Source organism: Syngnathoides biaculeatus, chromosome 18, assembly GCF_019802595.1.
Source record: "Syngnathoides biaculeatus isolate LvHL_M chromosome 18, ASM1980259v1, whole genome shotgun sequence".
Classification (NCBI taxonomy): Eukaryota; Metazoa; Chordata; class Actinopteri; order Syngnathiformes; family Syngnathidae; genus Syngnathoides; species Syngnathoides biaculeatus.
The window spans coordinates 520,240-542,987 of NC_084657.1; the positions used below are offsets into that span (position 1 = coordinate 520,240).

Below are 22,748 nucleotides of genomic sequence, written 5' to 3' on the forward strand. Positions count from 1 at the left end.
TGGCGTAAAAGTAGCGAGCTCGCCCAACGCCGGCTTCCTGGTGCGATGTGAAATGTCAGAACATTTGGCATCGACTAAACGAGAGTCAGCCAATCGTGCGCGCCAAGTCCTTTTCAGATCAATCCCTAACTAAGTGCGCCTAATCTCGACCTTCGGCGGCGGCGGCGGCAGCGGGCGACCTCTCGGGTGAGGCGTAAACGCACGCGTTCCACAGAAGTCTCTTGGCGCGCCGAGGGATCCTCCGGGGGCTGAGCGACTGAGACCTCTGCGCGTCCCCCGTGGCCGTCTCCCGGACCGACGACGAGCCCCTCGCCCGGTGCGATGACTTGCCGGATGCTTCTGGAAGACGTCAAGATTCGGGACGCTTGCGCCAAAAGTCGACCGATCGCTGCGGGCTATCGAGTTAGTTTGATTGATTGTCTGGGAGCAAGTTGAAGCAAAAACTACCAAATAGTTCTGTGTGATTCATGAATTTGGAAAAGTAAGGCAGGCGGGCACATCGGGGTGATCCCGATCGAGGTTATTGGGCCGGTCAGCCCCGAAGCAAGTGACAGCGATCCACGCCGAGCTGCGGTTTTGATCGTTTCCTCCGAACCTGACGGAAGATCCGCGGCGGGTGTCTGATGAGCCGTCACGCCGTCGTCCGTGTCCAGACTTCGACTGTTCCTCAGAGCCCGCAGGGGAACGGAGGCTGGTCCGCAAGGGGGACTCGGTCCTGGCTGGGAGACCAGTTGTATCAAACGCGATTGGCCCCAAAAGACAAAAATGACAAAGCAAAGGTGCACGATCGTGAAATTGGACCAGACGATGGAGAAGCTCGGTCTACCTGGATTTTGAGCAACTTGAGCTGGCTGACTTGCTGACGAAGTCCAACCTGTGTCAAAAACAGACACGCGCGCCACACGTCTACGATTGCTTTGCAGCCACTGTTGCTAAAAAAAAAAAAAAAAAACACACACACACACCCCAAAAAAAAAATTGCAAAATGATCCGAGTGTTACTTACTTGTGGCTCCAAACTTTTTCTCTCGGGGACGGAGATGCGGTCCCGTCGTGAACCTGCTGTACGGACAACAAGTTAGAATTTTGCGCTCGACTTTGTGGCCTCTTCAGGTCAACGTGCAATTTGTAGCTGCTGGTTATGGACTCACACGTCTCCATTTTCCGTTTCAAGGACACAGAAGATGATTTGGCGCATGAATGAAATCCGTATTGATCGTATCTGACAACACCTGTGTCCGAGCTCATCTGATGCCGATATCTCAGCCAGCGGTCACTGGACATTTTGGTTTTGAACGAATTCCGACATCTGTGGCCACTTTTTGTCGGCGCTAGAAAAATTGAAACTCGGCCGGCAATTGGAGAAGCTTTTTGGCCAACGCGCTACTCCGACGCGGAGCACAATTTGCGCTACGTTTGGCGGATCTCTCCGAACGGAAGGCCTGCAACTAGTGGCGCACATCCAAACCCAAACTTCTGGAGTAGGCGGTCGCAGACGTCCGTCCAGAGAATGCCAACGGAGCTCGATGTTAACAGAAGCTCGCTTAAGATTGGCCTGACGTCACCGATTTCAGGTGGGCTTGAAGCGGACGACGACGACGGTCGGAAGGGTCGGTCGGGGTCAGGAGCTTTTGGGACAGCTGCTCGGGTGACGTTACCAAAAATGTCGGAGTTTTCTCGTGTTGTTCGGCCGTCACAAGGATCCAGCGAGGCGCCGTCAGCGGCATCCTGCACTGCCGGCTGTCTGGAAAAGTCGCTTGTGTAGGAACTCCTCGATTCTGTGTCCAATTTAAAAAGCACAATTCCGGGATGAGATCAGTCAAGACGGTTTTCATCGGCGTCGCTTACCTTGATTGAGTTTATCCGCAAGCAAAGGCGACGCCGCCTCGGTCTCGGGACTCGGATTGTCCAAGACCCGCCGACACCACCTGAGAGGCGACCCGTCGGCCGACGTCCGCCTTTTGGGAGCCTCGTAGAGCCTGCGAGGGATTCGCTTCGTTCACTGGGAAAGCAGCTCACGACGTCGGACCGGGTGACGGATCTCGGCCTGCGGCGGCGTTCTACCTACCAGCTCTCGTCGTCCTCGGCATCGTCGTGTAATTGGAGGAGCTCCACTAAGTCCAAAACTGTTCGCCTTCCAGGCTCTTTTTCCTTTGCGTCACCAGTCGCATCCTTGCCAGCGGAGGAAACTTGACAAGTGGATCCCAACTTTAAAAAATCCAACCTCATCCGAGCTTCCCTGGCAAAGGATCGAGAAGCGCAACCCCCGAGTCCGGTCGCGTCGGTCCACCCGCCGGGATGTGGACCCGACTTTCCCTGGCTCCGGGAACCAGGGCGCCATCCGTTGCCGGTCAAATCCAGACTCCAGTCGCCAGTCTCCGGGTCTCGTGCGTCCATTTCTTGCACTGCGTGCCCGCGTTCCTTCAAACTTCGATCTACTGACCCAGATTTGGACAGCGGGGCTGTTAATTATAGAGCCGCGACAGATTGGATGGATTTAGAAAAGCATCACAAGATTATTTGGATTAAAGTCCCAACAGCACAAGCTCAAGGAAGACTTTGCTATTCTAGAATAGAAGTTGTGCTAAATATTTGTTATTTTGCCGTGAATGTTTGTGGTTTGTTTGTTTTTTTGGGGGGGCCCTTGGCATCGGATAAACCCCAATCATTTATGAGTACATTCATAAAACAATACTCTTGATTTTTAAAGAAGAAAAATGTTTAACGTGTCGTGTACAATATTGTTGTGTTGCGTTTAAACCAAGCAATTCCAATGACTTTACGTAGCTTCAAATTCAGAATATAATGAGATGAAGATATTCAGTTGCATTTTTCAATGCATCTGAACGAGTTGCGAAACGAGAGATTAAAATCCAAACGAGCTGACCAAAATCGTACATCATGCAGGGCCCTTGCAACCACTACAACCGCGATAATAAAAATATTGTTCAACTGCAAATGAAAAATGAAAGTAGGCTCCCGCATAAAAACTGTCGATGGTTTTCCTGCACTTTGGGCTGCGGTCAAATGTTTGTTCTTCATCCACAAACAGTAATTATTCTTCAACATAAAAAATTTGGGCCGTGTAATCTATCTTTGAAAAAAAAAATGCCGTGCTGTCCCAAGCATCACCAACACAACTAATACATATTTCAATTTAGTAGGAGGCCAAAGTGTTGATGAACACTTGGCTCAATTATAGCTGCAAAAATAATAATAATAATAATAACTCAAAAAAAAACAAAAAAACGCTGACTTCTCCAAAATGGACTGTTAATGTATTGTAAAATAAATACTAAATCATACTAAAGTACCGTACTGGGGCCTCCACTCCCAGTCAGGAAGGGCGCTGTGGCGACCCCGTAAGGGACAAGCCGAAAGAAACAAACACACACTAAATACTTCTTTTGGTGAAAAGCGGCGGATCGAGGCCGCGCCTTGCCACTTTCCACTCCCACTGACGTCATCGTCCAAAAAGCCGGGAGGGGTTTGTATTGCGGCACCTGCCCCGCCTGCCCCCGAACCGGATTCCGCATCTCAGCCAAACTTGGAGGTTTTGCCTTTCGTGAACCGAACGCTGGGCCCGCGGAAGGAGTCCGATGAGTCTCGCGCGGAGACTTTAACTCGGTCCGCGCTTCCAAAGAGGGACGACGGCCCAAAAGCCGAACTCGGCAGAACTTGGCCGCTGCGCCAGGTAGGACCCCAGCGAGTTCTTCCAGTCTGGGGCTGTTTTGTTTACTTGAGTTCCGTTGGGTTTTTAAAGCGGCGGTGCTGCGGATTCGGAGTGGGGTTCGGCCGCAAAGCCGGCATGAAGTTCATTCAACATCTGCGTCTTTGAATCGACTTCGTCCTGCAGTCCAAAGTTTGGCTATTATTCTGAAGGTTCGGCCACGATCGGGTTTGTTTGCTTTCTCTCTCTCTCTCTCTCTCTCTCTCTCTCTCTCCACGTTTCCGTCAGCCTAAAATCCGCCCGACGATGAGGGTTCGATTGCCGTGTGCTTCACATTGCTGCGGTTCGGGGTTCAAATCTCTGCTCTGGATGCTTTCACGTGTTTTCCGTCCTATGTGGACAACTTTACAAGTTGGATTGCAAAGGCCCAACTGGACGTGACGGAGGTTTAAGGCGGCGCCTAGAAAACGACCGTCTTGACGTATTGATTAGATTTGACACGATCGGGATTTTGGAGACCGATCAAGGTGGAGTCTATTTAAAGTGGACACGATACGACGACGCGTGTACTGAATTGCTCCAAAACTTTATGCACAAAGTGACCGTCGGAACAAATTGGCCGTCTTCTGTTAGATGGCACCAATGAATGTGTCCACTTTTTGGTGACATTTTTTCTTTGTCGCCGTGCCGTGAGATGTTTCTACGGTAAAGGTCGGAATTCGCCGCTCTGCTCAGATGGTTAGATTGCTCACGTTATCAGATGGTCTGCTGACTCGAGTTAGCTTGCTAGGCTACATCACATTCTGTTGCCTGCTCGCGAGCCGTATCCATATCCAAAGTGCGTGAACATCCCTTAAACGGTCGTGAGCACCGCTGACCACCATGCTTTTGTTTTGGAGTATTGGGAAAGGGTTGGCCTTCTTCTCCAATTGTTTAAAGAAAAAAAAATATATATATATATATTACATTTTAATTATTTTTTTATTTGACATTTCATTTGTGTTTTTTTTAGATTTTGATTGTATATTTTATCTGTTTATAACAGTGTATTAACAGTGTTGTTACATACTTGCCCATTAAAGCTGATTTTGATCATACGAATGTAAACATTTAATGAACTTCCTCCCTCGCGGGAAAGGCAAGGATAATTCCTCTCAACTTGGAATGCGAACAGAATGATTCTGAATCGTTGCTTGTTGTTTCGAGTCGGACCGGTCGTGTTTTCTGGTGTCATTGATGCATCCGGCAGGGGTCAACGGAGTGGAACGGACACGCTCCCAACGGCCCGAGCCCCGCAGGCGCGTCGTCCAGAGCCCGTCCCCGGCCAGGCGGTCTCCAGGGGCCAGTGGGACGGCAAATACGAGTTCCTGCTTTCTTGCCTGGGGAACGTGTGGCGCTTTCCCTTACCTCTGCGATCGCAACGGAAGGCGGTAAGAGACGCAATCGCTCGCTTTCGCGCCGACGGTTCGCCTCCGCTCGGCCAATCCGAGGCTTCGGACTCCCTGCCGGGGACGTTTCTTTTCGCGACTGGCGTGGACAGATCCCGCACTTGGCCGTGATTTTCTTCACCTGCAGTGGAACTCGTTGCGAGCCGACGAAAGCCCAAACAATCTCGCCGGTCGCTCACATTCGGTACCCCCGAGTTCCACTCCGGGAAAGGAAATGTCGCTTTCCTTGCTCGACGGGGCGTGGTCGTCCTTCTGCCCGCCCAACGCCGGAACGTCCGTCCTCCCGTCCTTCCGTCCTCTCGCGGACCTCCTTGTACTCTTGCAGGCGTCTTCCTCATCCCGTACTTCCTCACGCTGTTTGTCACCGGGGTGCCGCTCTTCCTCATGGAACTTTCTCTGGGCCAGTACGTCACCGTGTGGAAATGCTGCCCTCTGCTCAAAGGTGATGACCGCATCCCCCAGCAAACAAACGTCGACTTCGGAAGACCCGCGGGGGCTACTTTTTTTTTTTTTTTTCGCCCCAGGAGCTAACCAACTGGTGCACTTCCCAAGATCTTCTGCTGACTCTTTGGTGCTGTGCTTTATATTTCTCTAGAAAGGAAGAAAGAAAGGTCGTATCTTGACCTTGCAAAGAGGACAAAATGGAACTACGGCCTTTACGATTCATTTCAAAATCTGCACAAGAGCAAATAAGATCAAATAAGTCGAATTTGCGGGCGCGTTTGCAAACCTTCCCGCCCGCGATCCGTGTTTGCAGGCATCGGCGTCGGGATGCCGTGCGTGGCCGCGCTGGTGTCGCTCTACTACAAGGTGATCGTAGCCTGGACCTTTTATTAGCTGGGCAGCTCGTTCCAGAGCCCGCTGCCCCGGTCGTGCGACGCCCCCTCCGAGATCTTCTGGAAGTAAGCGGCCAAGTTGGCGCACGACGGGGACAAACACCCGGTACCAAAATGCCTTCATTCTTGTCCTTTTGTCTCCCGCCTATCACGCTAGCGAGCGCGTGCTGGGCGTGGCGGACAGCGCGGGCCTTCCCGACCCGGGTCCGGTCCGCTCGCCCCTGGCCCTGTGCCTCCTGGCTGCCTGGATCATCGTCTTTCTGCGCACGCTGAAGGGCATCCACAGCGCCGGCAAGGTCCGCCACCCCCGCAAAAGCTACGCCCGAAAGTGACTCGCGGTCACACCCGCTCGCCCCCCCCCCCCCCCCCCCCCCCCCCCCCCCGTCCCTTCTTCAGGCGGTCTACGTGACGGCGACGTTCCCGTACTTGGTACTGCTGGTTTTGATCATCAGAGGCGCGACGCTGGAGGGTTCTCTTCAGGGCGTCGCTTTCTACCTCACACCAGAGTGGAGACGGTTAGCCAGTGCGCAGGTACACAAAAGAACCACTGGACCGGCACGGATGTCTTGAAAAGAAAAAAGAAAATGAAAAAAAAAAAGAAGAAGAAGAAGCAATTCCAGGAGATTTTTCTTTCTCTGCAGGTTTGGAACGATGCGGCGTCTCAGATCTTCTACTCGTTGGGGGAGTGCTTTCCATGGCGTCCTACAATAGGTTTGACGTCAGGTGAGTTGGCACGTAGGTGAAGCGTGTTTGTCCTCCTCCATCCTCCACTTTCATCTTTTTGCTTTTTTGATGTTTCCTTTTTATTTCAGGGACACGGTAATCGTCACCATGGGGAAACTGCCTCTCCAGCTTCTTTGCGGGATTTGCTATATTTTCCGTCCTGGGCCACATGGCGTGGAGGAAGTGGGTGCCGGTCGCAAACGTGGCAGTTTCCGGTAGGCGTTTGGTGGGAATTGGCCAGGCGGAGCGGGTCTGGCTCGCGGCCAGGATTCCGGGGTTCAAATCCCCATTGGCCACGCTCTCGTGGGGACATTCCAAACAACCCGCACGTCGAAATGTTGGATTTGAACCCCGGACCTCCGAACCGCGAGGCAGACGCTCCGGTCGTACTGGTCCAATGACGCCGATTCCCATTGTCGTTTGCAGGTCCGGGATTGGCGTTCGCGGCTTACCCGGCCGGAGGCCCTGGCGCTGCTGCCGGGTTCGGCGTTCTGGTCCGTTCTCTTCTCCCTGATGCTTTTCGCGCTGGGAATCGACACGCTCGTAAGACGGCCCCGCCCGACGTCCGTCCGGCTTTTTCGCCAGCTGCCTTTTTGTGCCGTCTGCGCGCGGCAGTTTGGCAACATCGAGGGCATCACCGCGGCGGTGCTGGACGAGTTTCCGCAACTGCGAGGGAACGCCAAGCGCGAGTCCTTCTTTCTGGCCGTGCTCAGCCTTTGCTTCTACTTGACGGGTCTCCTGCTGCTCACCGATGTAGGTTGTCTTTCTTTCTTTCTTTCTTTTGAATTGACCAACGCATGGGGCCGGCGTTGCGCGCCCACCGTGTCGTCCTCACAGGGGGGCATGTACTGGTTCACGCTCGTCGACTCGTTTAGCACCAGTTTCGGCCTCATCATCATCACCCTCTTCATGTGCGTCGGCATCTCCTTCTTCTACGGTGGCCCGCCCCCACCCCCGACCTCCGACACCCGCCGTCCACGCGCTGCTCGTCTTTATTCCCTGCGCTGACTTGAACTCGTTTTTTTTTTCCTGATCAGGAGTCGACCAGTTTTGCCGGGACATCGTGGACATGATCCGGCACTGCCCTCCGTGGTGCAGCAAAGTTTTGGTGTACTTCAAAGCGTGCTGGCTGCTCTTCACTCCTTTCCTTCTTTTGGTGAGTCGACACGAGAACTTCATTGGCGGGCGGCTTCTCGTACGTTCTGGCGTCAAAAGTTGAACCTGAGCGTTCCTGGCGAGCTTGTTGACATTTGGGGGAGTGGGGGGGGGGGGACTTAGTCATTTAGTTTAGAGCAACTTTGAAGTCACATTTTAACGCAATAACCAGTCAAGTACGTATATAAAGACCTCAACCACTGTATAATACAAAAAATGTATCAACATTATAATAGAACGAAAATGATGTGGCAGGCGCGAACGAAGAAGGTTGCCGAAAGGAGACTTTTGAACATTTTTCTCTGGGATACAGGAAGTTACGGCTTTATGACAAATATCAATTACGCATACATATTTGCACTTGTATATACTGTCCACCAGTGTTAGGGTTCGGTTTAACCTTGTTTACTGTGGACTGTTTGCAGAAGACCGTGTAGAGCGGACGTCTGAATCATTGACAGGCATTATGAAAATTTGAACCCAATAAATTCTTAAGCATACTGCCAAAATGTCTTTATTGCAAAAAAAAAAAAAAAAAAAAAGGAAGAAGATCAGGCGGAACGGTGGTAAGGCGTTGGCCTCACAGTTCTGAGGTCCCGGGTTCAATCCCGGACCCGCCTGTGCGGAGTTGGCATGTTCTCCCCGTGCCTGCAAGTGTGGCTTTTCTCCGGGTGGGCCCTCCGCTTTCCTCCCACATCCCAAAAACTTGCAACATTCATCGGACACCCTTAAGAGTGCCCCGTCGGTGTGATTGCGAGTGCGACTGTTTGCCTCGAATGTGCCCCGCCATTGGCTGGCAACCAATTCACGGTGTACCCCGCTGGCTCCAGGAATCCCTGCAACCCTTGTGAGGATAAGCAGCTAAAAAAAATGGAACGATGGAAAGAAGATTAACCAAAAGACTCGCGCTGCAAGTACGCACGATGGACTGTACTGCATCCTGTAGTCTCTTTATTTGTTTTAGTGCCCTCTAGTGTTCAGACTGAGGCACCATCCAACTAAAGATGACTTCTGTAGTCTTGTTTTTTTTTTTTTTTTTAACACAGTGCCCTCTAGTGTTCATACTGAAGCACGATCCAACTTGAAATGCCTTCTTTATTGTGGAAAGTGTTGTGAAAAGATGCCGTTGGATGTGACGATGTCAGTAAGAAGGAGTCGTTATCTTGTATTTGGAAATCCTGCCCATCACAATTGCATGGGCGTTATCGGTGAGTTCTCCGGCGCAAATCCAGTTTGGTTCCGTTTGTGGCTGCAGTTCATCCTGTGCTACGTCTTCACCGAGATGTACAACACGTGCCTGCGCTACGGCTCCTACGTGTACCCTCGCTGGGGGAAAGCTTTGGGGGTGTGCATGGCCACGACCTGCTGCCTGCAGATCCTCATCTGGGCCGTCGTCGCCATCTGCAAAGAAAGCGGTCGCACGGCGATTTCGATTTCGATGATTATGATTGTTGTTTTTCCGTCTGCAGCGCTTCCACAAAACCATTCGACCGCTGAACTCCCGGCGGAGGATCTATTCACAGTCACTCTCACGGACATGGACTTCAGTGCCGTGACGTGGGAGGAGCGACGTGACGGCGCCAGGAAAAAACAACACTGCTAGATGATATTATTGAGCACTGACTGCAAAGATTGTGGCTCCATTTGCGGCGGCACTCGTGTCAGGAACACGCTGGCAGGATTGATGGAGTGAGCCACATCGTCAACTTTAACAAAGTAGCGGCGCACTCGTGAGCAAACCACAAGCGACATTAGGAGAGGAACAAGCTTGAAAGATAAAAGTGGTTACCGTATTTCATCTTTAAAAAAAAAAAAGCTTTTGTTGCTACATAATGCTGCTCTTGAAATCTTCAGCGTTTCCCGTCTGAAAAGTGTTGGCTCTCAGTGCTGTAATTCATCTTTCCGTTGACATCATTGACTTGAAGTCAAAATGAGCGCAAACTCAAATTTGCAACATGAATATTGCACATGTGTAAGAATAAGGAATAAATGGCGCCTTTAAAGTAGCGTGTGCGTTGTTTGTTTTACGAAATGCTGAAAGTTTATGGGGAAATGTTCTTGATTATTTTTTTTTTTTCAACTCTCAACTGCGATTTCACAGTTGAGTGAACGATTTGTAGTGTCAAGACAGTTTAGCCCCTTTTTTTTTTTGGGGGGGGGAGGGGTTGCTATACAATATATGTAGGCAAGTGGTATGTCATGAAACGGATACACATCAAAATGACACAAGAAACAGTAGACGGTTCAAATATGTGTCAAAACAAAACTCTTCCTTCATGACGTTTGAGAAATTAGCGGAAGTCACGCGTACATTTTCCCGCGATTTTGTTCACGAGTTTGCGCGTTTCGAGTCTCTGGAGTCTTCCGGTCAGGCCTTGATGCGGTTCCCTACGGGCAAAAAAAAAAAACAAGATATTGGACTTCACAAACAACACTGTTATTAATATCGTTATTGTTGGCACTGAAGTTACGGAGGATCCAAAAACGGTCGTAGTCATATCAAGAGATGAATTTAATTTAATTTTCGTCGGGCGTTTCCACCACACCGCGCGGTACCGTCAAACAAATCGAACGCCGGCCAAACAGGAAGTGTCGTCAGCATTCAGGAAGTCGGAGTCAGTCAAGTTTCGTTTTCCCCAAAACCACCCGCGTCTTTGCAATTCAAATTAAGTATTTCTTGTTTGTGTCTGTTTCTTCAAATTGACGTATTTGAAGAATTGTAGGTGTTGTTGTTGTTTTGTTTTTGGGGGGGTTTTATTATTATTATTTTTTTGGCGATACGAGGATGCCACCGAAGAGGCGGAGTGCCGGGACGACCCAAAACAAAGAGGCCAGGAGCAGATCTTCTCCGGGCATCACGACCAGCCCGGAGTTGTCGGTTAAAAAGTGAGCCGCGTATCCATTTCATTCTTGGCGTCCGTTTAGCTAACTAACGCTTGTTTCCACTGATGTGAATATTAACGTCGACTCTCTCGGAAGTTAGCATTGCAGAATCATCCAAAACACATCACCAAATGTTTGTTATTGTTTTGTTTGTACTGCGTCCGTCCATCCATCCATCTCGCGTCCCCGAGATTGCAAAGTTTCTCGATTTTTTTTTTTTTTTTTTTTTTTTTTTAGCAGATTGCCGTGAATATAATGTGTCATCCGTCCGTCCTTCCCTGCAGGCACGGCGACAAGGACGCGGACTTTGTGGCTTTGTGCAAAAGCCTTCATGTGTCTGATGTGGTTTGTGAGCGCACCTGGAAGATGTACAAAAGTCTTCAAGAGTCCCTGAATGAGTTTGCTGTACGTTCTGCATTCCTACTTGAGTCTTGTCATTTGTCCGGGCCAAATAACGGCTGCTTTTGCGCGTGCGAGTTTTAAATGTCAAATGGTTTGAAGCCGTGGAAAGAAACGACAGTACGTCGTTTGGCATTTAGTTTTTGGATGTGTCTTTGACTGTTTTACCACCTCAGCGTGACTGTGGACAGTTTTTGTGAATCTATTTTTGCTCACTGTGCAATTTTCTTCCATCTGACTTTAGGAAGACGAAAAAAGGTTGTGGGCTGCCTGCCTGTTTGCGGTCGTCACCGATATGGATGGCGTCTCCTTCACCGTCACTCAGGTCCTACAAGCAGTCTCCATGAAGTACGTGCACTCACGCTGTCTCTTAACGTCGCCGCGTTGCCTGCAAATACATTGTCGGGTAGCGTTTTGCCGGACGTCAGTTTGCACGAAGGTCTCAGCCAAGTATTAGCCAGGGTTGCGAAATGGATCTCGATATCACCTCGCTGGTCGCAACATGACATCGTGCCGTGTGATAGAACCCCGTCGGAGAGCTTTTTTTCCATCCCACCGTGTGCCTTTTGGAAGATGCGGTACTTCAAAATGTTTGCAGTACACTGAGATTAATATTTGCCACCCCCTCAGCAACATTTTTGAAACGAGGAAATGTGTTTGGGTTTCCATTTGACCTTTCTGTATCTTTTTTTTGCGCGACTCATTTTAGCGTGAAGCAGTTTGCGGCCCTGGTTCGCAAGTTGGACGTCAACTTGGACACGATAAGCACGAAGGTGAATTCGGCGCTGGCGCGCTTGGAGAACGAATACGACGTGACTCTGGCCCTTCACCAGCGCTTTGAGAAGTGAGTCGCCGCGAGCCGCCAGCGCAGTCAGAGATGGCGACCGTTTCCCATTTGTCACACCTGTTGTTGTTGGGTCCCCCCCCCCCCCCCCAGGACGTGCAGAAGAATCTTTGCCGTGCCCCCGGAGGCAAAGTACGTAGAAGACTTTGCCGTCTGTTTTGAACCTCGCGTGATTTCCGCCGATTGACTTTTCTGCTTTTCCAAGGGAGAGCGACCTCTTACGGACGTGTTGGACGACGTTTCTTTTGGCCAAAGGTTAGTCAAGTCTTTTACAAAACACAAATCGCCGTCTGGACAAGCTGCGGACGCTTCCTTCCTTCCTTCCTTTTGGGTCCCGACGCTCCTGACCCCGGGCCTCGATTCGGCGATGATGTTTGTGACGCGCAGGAAGGGCCTTGCAGATGGAAGACGACCTGGTCATCTCCTTTCAGTTGCTGCTGTGCACGCTCGAGTTGTTCATCAAGCGATGCCCGCCGGAGCTGCTGCAGCCTCTTTATCGTAAGACGTCCCCTCGTTGATTGCAAATTGGCGTCGATATGGAATTTAGCATCGTGACCATAGTTTGGCAGGCTGGAATCTGTCGCACATTTTGTATCTTTACTTCATTTTGTGCCTTTGCATCCAGGTGAAGTTCTGATTTGGATGAAAGGTTACGTCCTTCTAGCTTTAAAAAAACAAACAAACGAGAATAATGTGAAAAACTTGGGTAAAGTTGTCAGGCTCTCTCCAGTTAGTAAGAATCATATTTGAATGTGTCCGGTCCAGTTCAGCCAGTGGAGAAAATGAATTGTGGTTTTTAGAGTCCGCCATCAGCAAAGTTCAGAGCCCCGTGACGCGAACGTCTCGGCGCAACCAGAAAAACGCCAAAGCGCGACTTGCGGAGCCAGAGGCGGACGCGGCGCTTCTGGAAGCCTTGTGCAAGGAGAACGACTGCGACATCAACGAGGTCCGTCCGCCGCCGCCGCCGGCGGGTCGCCGTTGTAATTTGACCCCCGTGTGCGCTTCTTGTAGGTCAACAATGTGTATCAGACCAGTTTCTCCGGCTTCCTGGTGTCTCTGGAGCTTCACAAATTTCCCGGCCTTCCTCAGGTGCCTCTTGCTTGCTTTTTTTTTGTCACTTCCCGCTGATCAGAATCAGCTTTTACTGCATTATTGAGAATGTTTGCTCGTTACTGTTTACAACAAACGTTTTTTTTTTTTAAGTAAGGCTCACATTCTGCCCATCTCCTCCGCCAGTGTATTTGTTCCGATAAAGTTCAATTGTCACCACAGGCCGCTGACGTCAACCGGCAGTACCAAGAGCACTACCGCAAGAGTCGAGACATCGACGCGCGGCTGTTTATGGACAACGACGTGACACTCAAAGTGGACGCGTAAGGACCGTCGAGTTGAAAGTTTTCACATGTAAAAGGAGCACACGTCCAAGTACACGTCCTCGTTCCAGGGCACAATTGGAGAGAACGCCAAAGAAGAACGCGATGGAAGAAGATTCCGTGTCCGTCCCTCAGACTCCCATCAGGTGAGCGCCACGTCAAAGTTCTGCCCCTCAGAAGACGATGTCACGTGTCCAGCGTTTAGTCATTACGCTGCACACAAATGGAAAAAGAAGTTGGCAACAGAGGTGGGAATGTTTTGAAATCCAGGTTGAAAACTCTTCCTTTTTTTCCTCATACTTTTTACAATATTTCCACTTTTTGATCGCATTACTTGCACCGTATGCGGTTTTAAGTGTCTTTTTGATCCCGTTTGAAATGTTTTATCTCTTTGTTTTCAGATGGCTTTAATCGTGTAGAGCACATTGAGTTACCTCGTGTACAAAGTGCGCCATCCAGATAAATTTGCTTTGCTTTGCGGCCCAACTGCCTCCACGAGGAGTTGCCAGTTCTCGACGACATCCTCGATTGTCGCTGCAGGGTTTTTATCTGCAGTTTGTTTTGTGTCACCAGAGCGGCGATGACCTCCATTCAGCATTTGAGGGGAGACCTCACCTCTCGCGGCGACCGGCCGTTTACCAACTTGACGACCTACTTCAAGGTGCGCCTCCGCTTTTTGTCAGCGATCGTGGAAATGGCCTCGGCAGGCGTCCACATGCAACTTTCCCCTTTTGAATGTGGTCAGAACTGTACCGTGGACCCCACTCAGAACGTGCTGAGGCGCTTGGAGACGACGGGAGCAACTTTCAGCCAGCGCTTCGCCGAGGCCGTCGGGCCGCGCTACATCACGCTCGGAAAGCAGGTACACAGAAACCCTTTTGGGCGCTCGACGAACGACGTTTTTTCCTGCCGTCGTCGTCCTTTACGTTTGTCTGTTTGTTTGTTCAACAGAGGTTTACCCTTGGTGTCAAACTCTACTACAAAGTCATGGAGGCGATGCTGAAATCGGTACTGCGATGGATTCCCATTTGTTGTTTGTTCTTTTCTCTTTGTCAAAAAAGCAAAAGTCACGTCTTGACAGGCAAAAGGTACTCGTGGGTGGAGCGTTGCCAATCCCATCCACGTGTAAAGAAATGCCCAAAACCAAATTGCAATGTGCAGTATTTGAAAATGTCCGACATTGAAATCGACTTCAACTTCATCATGGGATGCTGATTCTTTGAGTCAAATCCATTTTCCTTGCTCAAAGCGGTCCTTTTTCTCCCCGCAGGAAGAGAAACGACTGTCTGTGCCGAATTTCAGGTAGGAACGTCTCTCGTGGCTTTTTCTTTTTTACTACTGTTTGCCGCAGCATTATTGTCCTTTGTCCTTTTCCCGTCCGTTCCAGCAAACTCCTCAACAACTCCACATTTCACACGTCACTCTTGGCCTGTGCTCTGGAGGTTGTCATGGCAACGTACGGAGGTGTGTTTTTAGATAAAAAAAAAAAAAAAAAAAACCAACCCACGCCGGGTTAGGACATTTTGCTTTCCTTGTATTGATTTAGAGAGCAGTTTTAGGACCGGGGGTTACAATCACGGACGTGGCGGCGGCCCGGCCGAAGGGGACATGTGCTTTCCGTGGATACTGCACGTGTTGGACCTCAGCGCCTTCGACTTCTACAAAGTCATCGAGAGTTTTATCAAAACGGGCGCCACTTTGAGCAAAGACATCGTCAAACATCTGGAGACCTGCGAGAACCTCATCATGGAACGGATCGCGTGGGAGACGGTCAGTGAGCTCGCCGGTGGCCGAATCCGTTCCGTTCTGGTGCCGGGCCGGCGTCTATCTTATCCTCTAGACCCGCCCGAAACGGAGGATCCGCGCCGGGCTGAACTCGGTTACGGCTCGTGTCTATGTTTACGTCGGTGAAACGTTGATCGCAGTACGGGGCGAGTCGAGTACCGCAATTTCCTGCTTATAAGCCTCAGCCAGTACATTTGGAAAGGAAATACCATTTGGTTTCCGCCGTGTGAAAGCCGCAAATGCTCACATTGAAACACGGTACGCAGAAAGAGTTTTCAAAGTTTTAATAGCTTAGCTTAGCTTAACATAGGAACAACACGGTAGCGTGAACAGGATTGGTTAAAAAAAAAAAAAAAAAAAATACAACTGCGGCGGCTACACAGGAGCAACACGACAGCACAGCACTGAAACGCGCTAGCGCGATGGTAACGCTAGCGTGGCGCTAACAGGGCCGGTTGGAAAAAAAAAACCAAAACAAAACGGAAAAAGTCACTTCCTCGGCACATGTATTCCACTGGTCTCTCTCTTACCTTTTTAGCTCAAGTGCCCCCTTGCGGCCGTTAGGAAAAATACACAAGTTAGCCGCATAAGCCGCAGGGTTGAAAGCGTGTGGGGGGGGAAAAAGTGGCGACTTGTACGGTAGGCGACGTTGCTCGTGCACAAATAAACGTGGCCAGCAAAGTTAGGTCGTGTGATCGGCGTCGTTACGCTTGCATCGCATGCTTACGATGTGTCATTCTTTTCAGTTATGTTTTGAGTACACGACTGTAAAAAGGATGCTTTTTTTTATGGCTATAAATCTAGAAGCAGGGGCTTTCAAAAGTGGACGTTTATTTCCATAATTCCTATTTGTATTGTTTTCAGCCCTTTGGCTTTGCTGGTTTCATTTGAATAGCTCTGAATGGATTTTTTTTGAAAGGAAGAAATAATGTCGTACTTGACTCAGTCATTGAGGTTTTGTCCCGGCGCTCCGATGACGCACTTCTGGAGGCGTGTTGTTGCCCGCACGCTGACGTTTTACAGGCGGTGAGGCATTTCCCCGTGTCCGCGCAGACCCTCGGGCGAAGGTTCCCGACATTTTTGGCGCGCACTTGTCATAGCGTTTGCAAGTCCCGACAACTGTTGTGCATGCGCAATCGCGTGCCTTCTGTCGACTTTGAGCCGAACGTTTTCGGATCAGATGGAAGCAAAGCAACGGGATGTTTTCTTTCATTGGTTGCTAATATTGCCCAACTGTCGCTCGTTGACCACACCTGAACGCTGTTGTGCGTTTCTGGCACGGGCTGGTCGTCCTACTTTAAAGTTGTGACGGAAGCACGTGTGACTCAGTCCTATAGTTTGGTGACACAGCAAAGCGTGGCGCATTTGTCAAGAGGGGAAAAAAAAAAAGAGAGAGAGAGAGAGAGAGAGAGGGACAAAGTTCACTCCTTAACTGCTTTATTTACTCTCGGAATGAAGCTAAGCTGTCTGGGGGTTGAACCGCTCTATGAGGTTGGCACACGCCTTCAGGGAAGCCACAGGTACACGGAAACTACTCGGTCCACCAAAACGGCCGTTAATGCGAACGTAACGGCTACGAAAAAAGAAACCCCCCCACCCCCCCCCCCCCCCCCCCCCCGCCACACAGATATTCCGTTCGTTGGTTCAGTCGCGGCAAGTCAGCGGTGTTTTAAGTGTTTAAATACGTCACCTCGACCCGAGTCTCAATCCCGCCGAACGGGGGCCGATGTCAACGTCGCAAATGAGCAACAAATACGCGATGGACCCCCCTTAAGCGAGAGCCTTCTTCTGGTCTCACAGGGCGAAGTCGTCTTTGGGCTGCTGCAAAGCGTTAGCGTTTCTCAGAGACCTCGAGGGCAGACTTTTGGGCGTCGAATTCGGGCTGCTCTGCGCGCTGTCCCCTTGCAATCTGTCCAGAAGCTTGACGCCGTTGTGCCACACGGTGGACTTGCGTTTGATGGAGCTCTGAATGGTCTCCGAAGTGAAGTAATAAACAACGGGATCGAAGCAGCAGTTGGTCACGGCGATGCACAGCGAGATGGGGTAGATGGTTCTGACCACGTACTCGGCGTAGCATCCTTTGAGGACTTTAGTCCGGACCAGAGAGTAGAACATGAGGTTGACGTTGTAGGGAATGAAACAGAAGCAGAAGATGAGCAGATGCACGACGATCATCCTCAGGATTTTGGCCTTATTGAGGCCGCCGCCGCGGCTGACGGTCTGGGGCCTCTTCAAAGTCCGAAGAACCATCGCGGAGCAGAAAACGTTGACCGTCAGCGGAATGACGAAGCCCACCGTCTCGATGAACATCACCACCTTGGACAGCTCCGACCTCCACTGGTTGCTGGAGTAGTTTTCGAAGCAGTAGTTGGAAGAGGCGTTGACGTTTCTGGGCGAGGTGGTGTCCAGGAGGAACCCGGTGGGGATGCTCCCAGAAAGGACCAACACCCACACCGCGACGCAGGCCATTCTGGCGTTCCGCTTGGTCCGAAGATTTTGGGAGCGAAACGGGTGCACGATGGCCAGGAAGCGGTCCACGCTGATGCAGGTGAGGAAGAGGATGCTGCCGTACATGTTGGTATAGAAAAGCGCCACGGAAATCTTGCACAGCTCGCTCCCGAACACCCATTCCCGTTTGATGAAGTAGACGATCCGAAAAGGCAGGCTCAGGACGAAGAGCGAGTCCGACACCACCAGGTTCACCATGTAGGTCGTGGTCTCGTTCCTCAGCTTCAGCGTGCAGCCGAAAATGTAGACGGCCACGAGGTTGAAAAGGAACCCGAAGACGAAGACCAGACTGAAAACGGCGCTGTACAAAGGGTACTTGAAGTCGTCGCTCTTGTTGCACCTCATCCAAGCGCTGACGTTGTTGTACATTTTGAAATGGCGTTCACAGAGCGGAGTCGTCCTCCTCCGTCGTCGCCAGCCGACAAACCCGTTTATCCGCCGCTCGGTAACAGCCCATCCGTTTGCGTCGGAAGCGGGACCCGAAACGCGGCCCCGGCCCCCTTGAAAAACGCAGCTCGACAAAACGACGTCCGGCGTATTCAAACGTCCGACCGTCGGAAGCCCTCGCTCGGCTCACGTCTGCTTTGCTTCCTGTTCCTCGCAATTCAGGCGGTGCGCGTCCTCCTCCTCAGCCGCGCAAACGCGTCGGCCCGCTCGGTCTGAAGGTCTTTTGCGAGCCGCTGGCGTGTCAGATGAGCCGAGACGAAAGAAAAGAAAAGAAAAGAAAAGGGGAGGAGCCTTCACTTGGGCCACATCCTCCCACCCTCTTGCTGCGTTTATATTTTCTTTCAATTGCAATTTCTCGTGAGTCCGCCTTACCAGCAGTTCTTTCTTGGCCCCTGCGCGTTTTTATCAAGCTGATTAAACTTTACGGTCCATAGTTTGAGCGTTTGACCCTGGTCTGGTCTAATAAAAGTCAACGGCGGACTTTGCTACCGCCCGCCAGTCACCGAAGACCGTCGTAGAGTTTGCCTTCTGTCAGTTAGCGTGCAGATTTGATTTACGGTGTCAGCGGGATGTGGCCGGGCTGCTGAAAAAAGAACAGACTAGTTTCAGATCCGTTCCTGCAGCTGTCGTGCGAGCCACGCCTTCGGGCGTGCGTGAGCTCATCTGGCGCTTGTGTACATGTGGGTAGTCACGTGCACCCAAATCTCAATGTCGCTCATGTTGTTATTCACCTGGGGGGGACACTGTCGGGAAGACTGTGTCTCCCCCCCACGAGATTCCAACTTTGCGTGCTGCTCTAATCTTCTGACTTCACTCATGTCTCATCTGCCGTATGGAAATGACAACCGCAGTTCAACTTCTGAATTTTTTTTTTTTTTTTCCCTTCTCATATCAGCCAGACATCTTTGGCGAGGACAACCAAAGTACCAGGGCAAAAAGACCCGTCCAAAACCTGAGCGTGTACACAAACGCGCTGTCAAGCCGATACTTAATAATGTAACCTGAGTACCGAACAAACGTCTCACTTTTTTGGTCATTCTCTGAGGTTGGCGTTCAAATCCGCGCCCTGCACTTCCCGTTAGTTTTCAGCGATCTCGCGTTCTCTCGCAGGGTTCGCCTCTTTTCGAGCTCTTGAAGCAGGACCAAGAGGGCGGCGCCACGGAACAAGCGGAGACGCCCGTGAGTTTCGGCCAAGCCTTGCAGCACGAGCACACCGCCGCCGACCTGTGAGTCCGCCGGGCCCCGCTTGTCGGTGGGAGGGGACTTGAAGTCATTGTCTTGTTTTTGTAGTCGAGAGTTTTGTTGGTTTCAAACAAGTGGAACGGAAAATGCAGCGTTTTGTCCGTGTACGACGCCTCTGCTTTGGTTTGCGGCAGGTATCTGTCCCCCGTTCGCCCGTGCCCGCGCGTCCCGCCGCCAGACTCCGCCGCGACGGCCAAGTCTCAAGCCGGCCCTTCCCCGTCGAGCCAGCCCGCCCCCCAGGCCGTGGGCCAAAACCCTCGGCAGCCCAAGTCCAACTCACTGAGCCTCTTCTATAAGAAATGTAAGATGAGTTTTTTTTTTTTTTTTTTTTGGGGGGGATTGTTATGACAGTAATCCCTGGTTTTTCGCACTTCACGGGGACCAGAACCCTTCGAGAAATGTGAAAAACTGCGACGTAGGGGCCCACCACACGCGCGGCGGGAACTTTCAAGTATGTATATCTGGGTAGCAGAATGATTCAAATATGCAAACAGTATTTATATTTGAGACTAGGATTGCAAAAGCACATGTATTTACGCTAATCTTTCCTGCAACAGGGGAGACATGTTAAAAAGGTGCGCTCGCCATCTGGGAAAGCGACGAGCAGCACGTTTCTGAGGCTGTCAATTTTTGCTGGCCAAAAAGCCTGGTCCTCGGGGGGGGGGGACAATGCAGGGTCCACCAAGGTGAAAAGTGGCCTGTCCTGAGCCCTGGGGGACATCCCAGTGGGTCCCCGCGGTGTCCCAAAAAGGAAGCGATTTGCGAAATAGGGAGGGATTACTGTATTGTTCGAACTCGGCTGGTTAGCGTAATTGTTGGTCCGTCCGCCTCTGCTGTTTTCCGTTTCATCGGCTGGCTCGGGTCCCCGCAGAATGGTTAATTCCCGCTGTCCCCCGTGCAGTGTACCGGCTGGCCTACACCCGACTGAAGGTGCTCTGCTCGTATCTCCTGTCCTCCCACCCGGAACTGGAGCCCATCATCTGGACGCTCTTCCAGTACACTCTGCAGCACAAGTACGAGCTGATGAGGGATCGTCACCTGGACCAGGTAGGCCGAAAATCCGTCGGAAAACGTCTCCGCGTCTCGGCTCGGCGGCAGCTGTCCCGTCTTCTCTTCTAGCTGATGATGTCAGCCATGTACGCCATCTGCAAAGTGAAGGGCGTCGATCTGCGCTTCAAAACCATTGTGTCGTCGTACAAGGACATGGCCAACACCAGCCAGGAGGTGGCGCCGCCGCCTTTAAAAAGAGTCATCTTGTACCCACCCCCTCCCACAACGTAACCTGCCGTGTCTGTGTTTGTTTGTTTGTTTGTTTGTTCGTTCGTTCGTTCCCCGGGCAGACCTTCATGCACGTCTTGATCACTGAGGGCAACTACGACTCCATCATCATCTTCTACAACCAGGTTTTCATGCAGAGGCTGAAAACCAACATCCTGCAGTACGCGTCCACGAGGGTGAGACGCCATCTTGAATTCATTTTGCAATATTTTCCTTTTCAGTTGTCAAAGGAGAAAACTAGTAGAATTGGATAAAAGAGAAAAAAATTGTGTCTCCCCCCCTCCCGCCCCAAGTAAGACAGTAAGATTTTGTATGCCAGAGGCCCCGTAGCTCAGTGTTTAGAGCACCGGTTTGGTAAACCAGGGGTTGTGGGTTCGTATCCCGAGGGGGCATCACCTCCACTCCCTGAGAAGGCTCGCATCAGGAAGGGCATCGGGCGTAAAAATTGTGCCAAACATATAGGGACAAGCCGAAAGTAACCTCCTCCACAGTCAGATTTTCTGGCTCTCCAAACTCTTGGCGATGGCGCTCATTAAGCGGTTTTCCTGTTCCCTCGTGCGGCTTTGCGTACGCGCCGACGGTCGTCGAAATGTTTGCGCGTCTCTCTCCGTGCTTCTTTTTCCGCGACGGCTCGTGGCCGTCTGGGGGGGCGAACACGTTTTCCCGCTGCCGCATCAAGTCCGGGCAGGTTGGTTGTACTCTGCCGGTTTGTTTCTTCCAGCCGCCCACCCTCTCTCCGATCCCACAAATCCCACGCAGCCCTTATAAATTTCCCAGCTCACCTCTGCGCGTGCCCGGAAGCAACAACGTCTACGTCTCGCCCATGAAGAACCCTGGCATCATGACCCCTCGCAGCAGGTCAGCGGCGCCTCACGCCTCGCCTCGAGCGCTTTAGCGTCAGCGCCGGCCCGACTGATCTTCTTTCTCGTTTGTCTCTCCGCAGGATGCTGGTTTCCATTGGTGAATCATTTGGGGTATACGTCTTTGATTAGTATACCGGGAAACATTTTGCAGCTTTGCATTGACCCCCCCCCGTTGTTTGCTCACGTGTAGCCGCCCAATCGCTTCCAAAAGATCAACCAGATGGTGAACAGCGGCGACCGTTCCGCGAAGAGAACCTCGGATCACGGCGGCGCTCCCAAGCCTCTGAAGAGGTTACGATTCGATGTTGATGGGCAAGATGAACCCGACGGAAGGTTGGTGAAAACCTGGCTGTGAGGAAAAAAATGACATTCCAAAAAAAATGGTCATTGTCTGCATCTTCTCGAAACAGCAAATCTGACGGCGATTCGACCCTGATCCAGCGGCTCAATGACTTGAGTGAGTCGACAAACGCGTTCACTTTTCTCAAATTGAACGTGCGCTTTCTTCGCCGAGTGAGTCAAAAGCATTTGCGCTCCTAAACACGCGACGGCTTTTCTACGCAGCGTCCGCCCGCAGCCGCATGCAGGAGCAGATGATGCTGGAGGGTGCGGAGTCCCGCAAGGAGCTGCACTGAGACCCGTCGAGCTGTTTGCTGTCCCTGCCTTGTCAAGCGGGCCCAGAGTTTATATACATGAAGTGACTGCTTTTAGTTTGTATTTAACGTTTCTATTCTATTCTATATATTAGGGGGTAGGAAGGAGGATTTAACCAAATGGCAAAAGTTTTTTTCTTTGTTGCTAAATAAATCAAAGAAGTGCTTAGACGCTGTCTGTGAGTTTCATTGACAATTGCTGCATTTTTTTGGAGGGGAGGGGAGGGGGGGGGGCGCGCAGACAACTTTACAGATTTCCGTCAAAATAGACACCACGAAGTCGTTGGCTGCCAACATTTTTGACTGCGTACGTCATTCGGCGTTCCCCCAAAAATAGCGGGAATGTTTACGCCAGAGAAAGACGAAAGGACGCCGTCGTTCCCAACTGCGACATAATCGACTTCCCTCGTCCACCAAGTGGGCCGTACGCACACATTTGCTTTGCTTCGTCTTTCTTTGCTGCGGTGAGAATTTTGAAACGTATCCGTCGCGGTGGAAACGGCGGATATCAAAAGTCTCTTCCGGTGCCAGCTTTTTGAAATGGAAAAAGGAAAATCAACCTTTTTACACAAACTTTGGGTACAACTACAACCTGCAGCCTGTACTTTTCCAGAGGGTGTGACCAAAAATAAAAAGATACTG

General features: G+C 51.1%; 4 protein-coding genes across 15 annotated transcripts; 2 read left to right on the forward strand and 2 right to left on the reverse strand.

Moving 5' to 3' along the window:
• Nucleotides 1-225: 225 nt before the first annotated feature.
• On the reverse strand, nucleotides 226-2,474 carry LOC133491876 (uncharacterized). 2 transcript variants are annotated; one of them, XR_009792502.1, is made up of 6 exons: nucleotides 2,068-2,474; nucleotides 1,848-1,978; nucleotides 1,658-1,777; nucleotides 1,006-1,061; nucleotides 596-874; nucleotides 226-339 (listed from the first exon to the last, which is right to left on the reverse strand). XR_009792502.1 is itself a non-coding variant. In XM_061803576.1 (6 exons), exons 1-6 carry the CDS (start codon nucleotides 2,394-2,396, stop codon nucleotides 444-446), a joined length of 960 nt encoding a protein of 319 aa, XP_061659560.1. In that variant the 5' UTR covers nucleotides 2,397-2,474; the 3' UTR covers nucleotides 226-443. The 2 variants fall into 2 exon arrangements, 1 of the variants encoding a protein (XP_061659560.1); XM_061803576.1 differs by having other exon boundaries at nucleotides 226-719; nucleotides 827-874.
• A 750-nt stretch (nucleotides 2,475-3,224) lies between these two features.
• Nucleotides 3,225-9,445, forward strand: LOC133491668 (uncharacterized). Of its 10 annotated transcripts, none has more exons than XM_061803099.1 (12): nucleotides 3,225-3,693; nucleotides 3,763-3,897; nucleotides 4,919-5,559; nucleotides 5,642-6,019; nucleotides 6,111-6,249; nucleotides 6,350-6,484; nucleotides 6,595-6,676; nucleotides 6,766-6,859; nucleotides 7,103-7,587; nucleotides 7,714-7,832; nucleotides 8,878-9,039; nucleotides 9,301-9,445. In XM_061803099.1, exons 4-12 carry the CDS (start codon nucleotides 5,759-5,761, stop codon nucleotides 9,432-9,434), a joined length of 1,611 nt encoding a protein of 536 aa, XP_061659083.1. In that variant the 5' UTR covers nucleotides 3,225-3,693; nucleotides 3,763-3,897; nucleotides 4,919-5,559; nucleotides 5,642-5,758; the 3' UTR covers nucleotides 9,435-9,445. The 10 variants fall into 10 exon arrangements, with proteins under 10 accessions (XP_061659083.1, XP_061659081.1, XP_061659085.1 ...); XM_061803097.1 differs by having other exon boundaries at nucleotides 3,763-3,881; XM_061803101.1 differs by having other exon boundaries at nucleotides 3,763-3,881; nucleotides 4,919-5,099; nucleotides 5,443-6,019.
• Nucleotides 9,446-9,468: 23 nt separating this feature from the next.
• Nucleotides 9,469-22,277, forward strand: rb1 (retinoblastoma 1). Of its 2 annotated transcripts, XM_061803094.1 has the most exons (28): nucleotides 9,469-9,612; nucleotides 10,616-10,717; nucleotides 10,999-11,119; nucleotides 11,358-11,461; nucleotides 11,823-11,957; nucleotides 12,051-12,089; nucleotides 12,163-12,212; nucleotides 12,345-12,455; nucleotides 12,758-12,903; nucleotides 12,969-13,046; nucleotides 13,230-13,330; nucleotides 13,402-13,476; nucleotides 13,904-13,991; nucleotides 14,076-14,192; nucleotides 14,282-14,338; nucleotides 14,601-14,632; nucleotides 14,718-14,794; nucleotides 14,877-15,100; nucleotides 19,181-19,296; nucleotides 19,447-19,613; nucleotides 20,214-20,359; nucleotides 20,432-20,536; nucleotides 20,653-20,766; nucleotides 21,312-21,448; nucleotides 21,534-21,564; nucleotides 21,644-21,786; nucleotides 21,864-21,910; nucleotides 22,018-22,277. In XM_061803094.1, exons 2-28 carry the CDS (start codon nucleotides 10,617-10,619, stop codon nucleotides 22,086-22,088), a joined length of 2,733 nt encoding a protein of 910 aa, XP_061659078.1. In that variant the 5' UTR covers nucleotides 9,469-9,612; nucleotide 10,616; the 3' UTR covers nucleotides 22,089-22,277. The 2 variants fall into 2 exon arrangements, with proteins under 2 accessions (XP_061659078.1, XP_061659077.1); XM_061803093.1 differs by lacking the exon at nucleotides 9,469-9,612 and having other exon boundaries at nucleotides 10,301-10,717.
• On the reverse strand, nucleotides 16,754-19,173 carry LOC133491669 (lysophosphatidic acid receptor 6-like). Its single transcript, XM_061803107.1, has one exon. It carries the CDS (start codon nucleotides 17,990-17,992, stop codon nucleotides 16,910-16,912), a length of 1,083 nt encoding a protein of 360 aa, XP_061659091.1. The 5' UTR covers nucleotides 17,993-19,173; the 3' UTR covers nucleotides 16,754-16,909.
• Nucleotides 22,278-22,748: the final 471 nt, after the last annotated feature.

Bases quoted from the DNA above. Each gene is read 5' to 3' on its own strand.
- rb1 (XM_061803094.1), top strand. From the start codon at position 10,617: ATGCCACCGAAGAGGCGGAGTGCCGGGACGACCCAAAACAAAGAGGCC. The intron at 14,633-14,717 runs GTAGGAACGTCT...CGTCCGTTCCAG, and splicing joins CTGTCTGTGCCGAATTTCAG to CAAACTCCTCAACAACTCCA. The intron at 21,449-21,533 runs GTCAGCGGCGCC...GTCTCTCCGCAG, and splicing joins ATCATGACCCCTCGCAGCAG to GATGCTGGTTTCCATTGGTG.
- LOC133491669 (XM_061803107.1), bottom strand. From the start codon at position 17,992: ATGTACAACAACGTCAGCGCTTGGATGAGGTGCAACAAGAGCGACGAC.
- LOC133491668 (XM_061803096.1), top strand. From the start codon at position 4,906: ATGCATCCGGCAGGGGTCAACGGAGTGGAACGGACACGCTCCCAACGG. The intron at 6,020-6,110 runs GTAAGCGGCCAA...CTATCACGCTAG, and splicing joins CCCTCCGAGATCTTCTGGAA to CGAGCGCGTGCTGGGCGTGG. The intron at 9,040-9,300 runs GTGAGTTCTCCG...TTCCGTCTGCAG, and splicing joins CAATTGCATGGGCGTTATCG to CGCTTCCACAAAACCATTCG.
- LOC133491876 (XM_061803576.1), bottom strand. From the start codon at position 2,396: ATGGACGCACGAGACCCGGAGACTGGCGACTGGAGTCTGGATTTGACC. The intron at 1,979-2,067 runs GTAGGTAGAACG...AATCCCTCGCAG, and splicing joins GCCGAGGACGACGAGAGCTG to GCTCTACGAGGCTCCCAAAA. The intron at 875-1,005 runs GTAAGTAACACT...TTTTTGACACAG, and splicing joins GAAAAAGTTTGGAGCCACAA to GTTGGACTTCGTCAGCAAGT.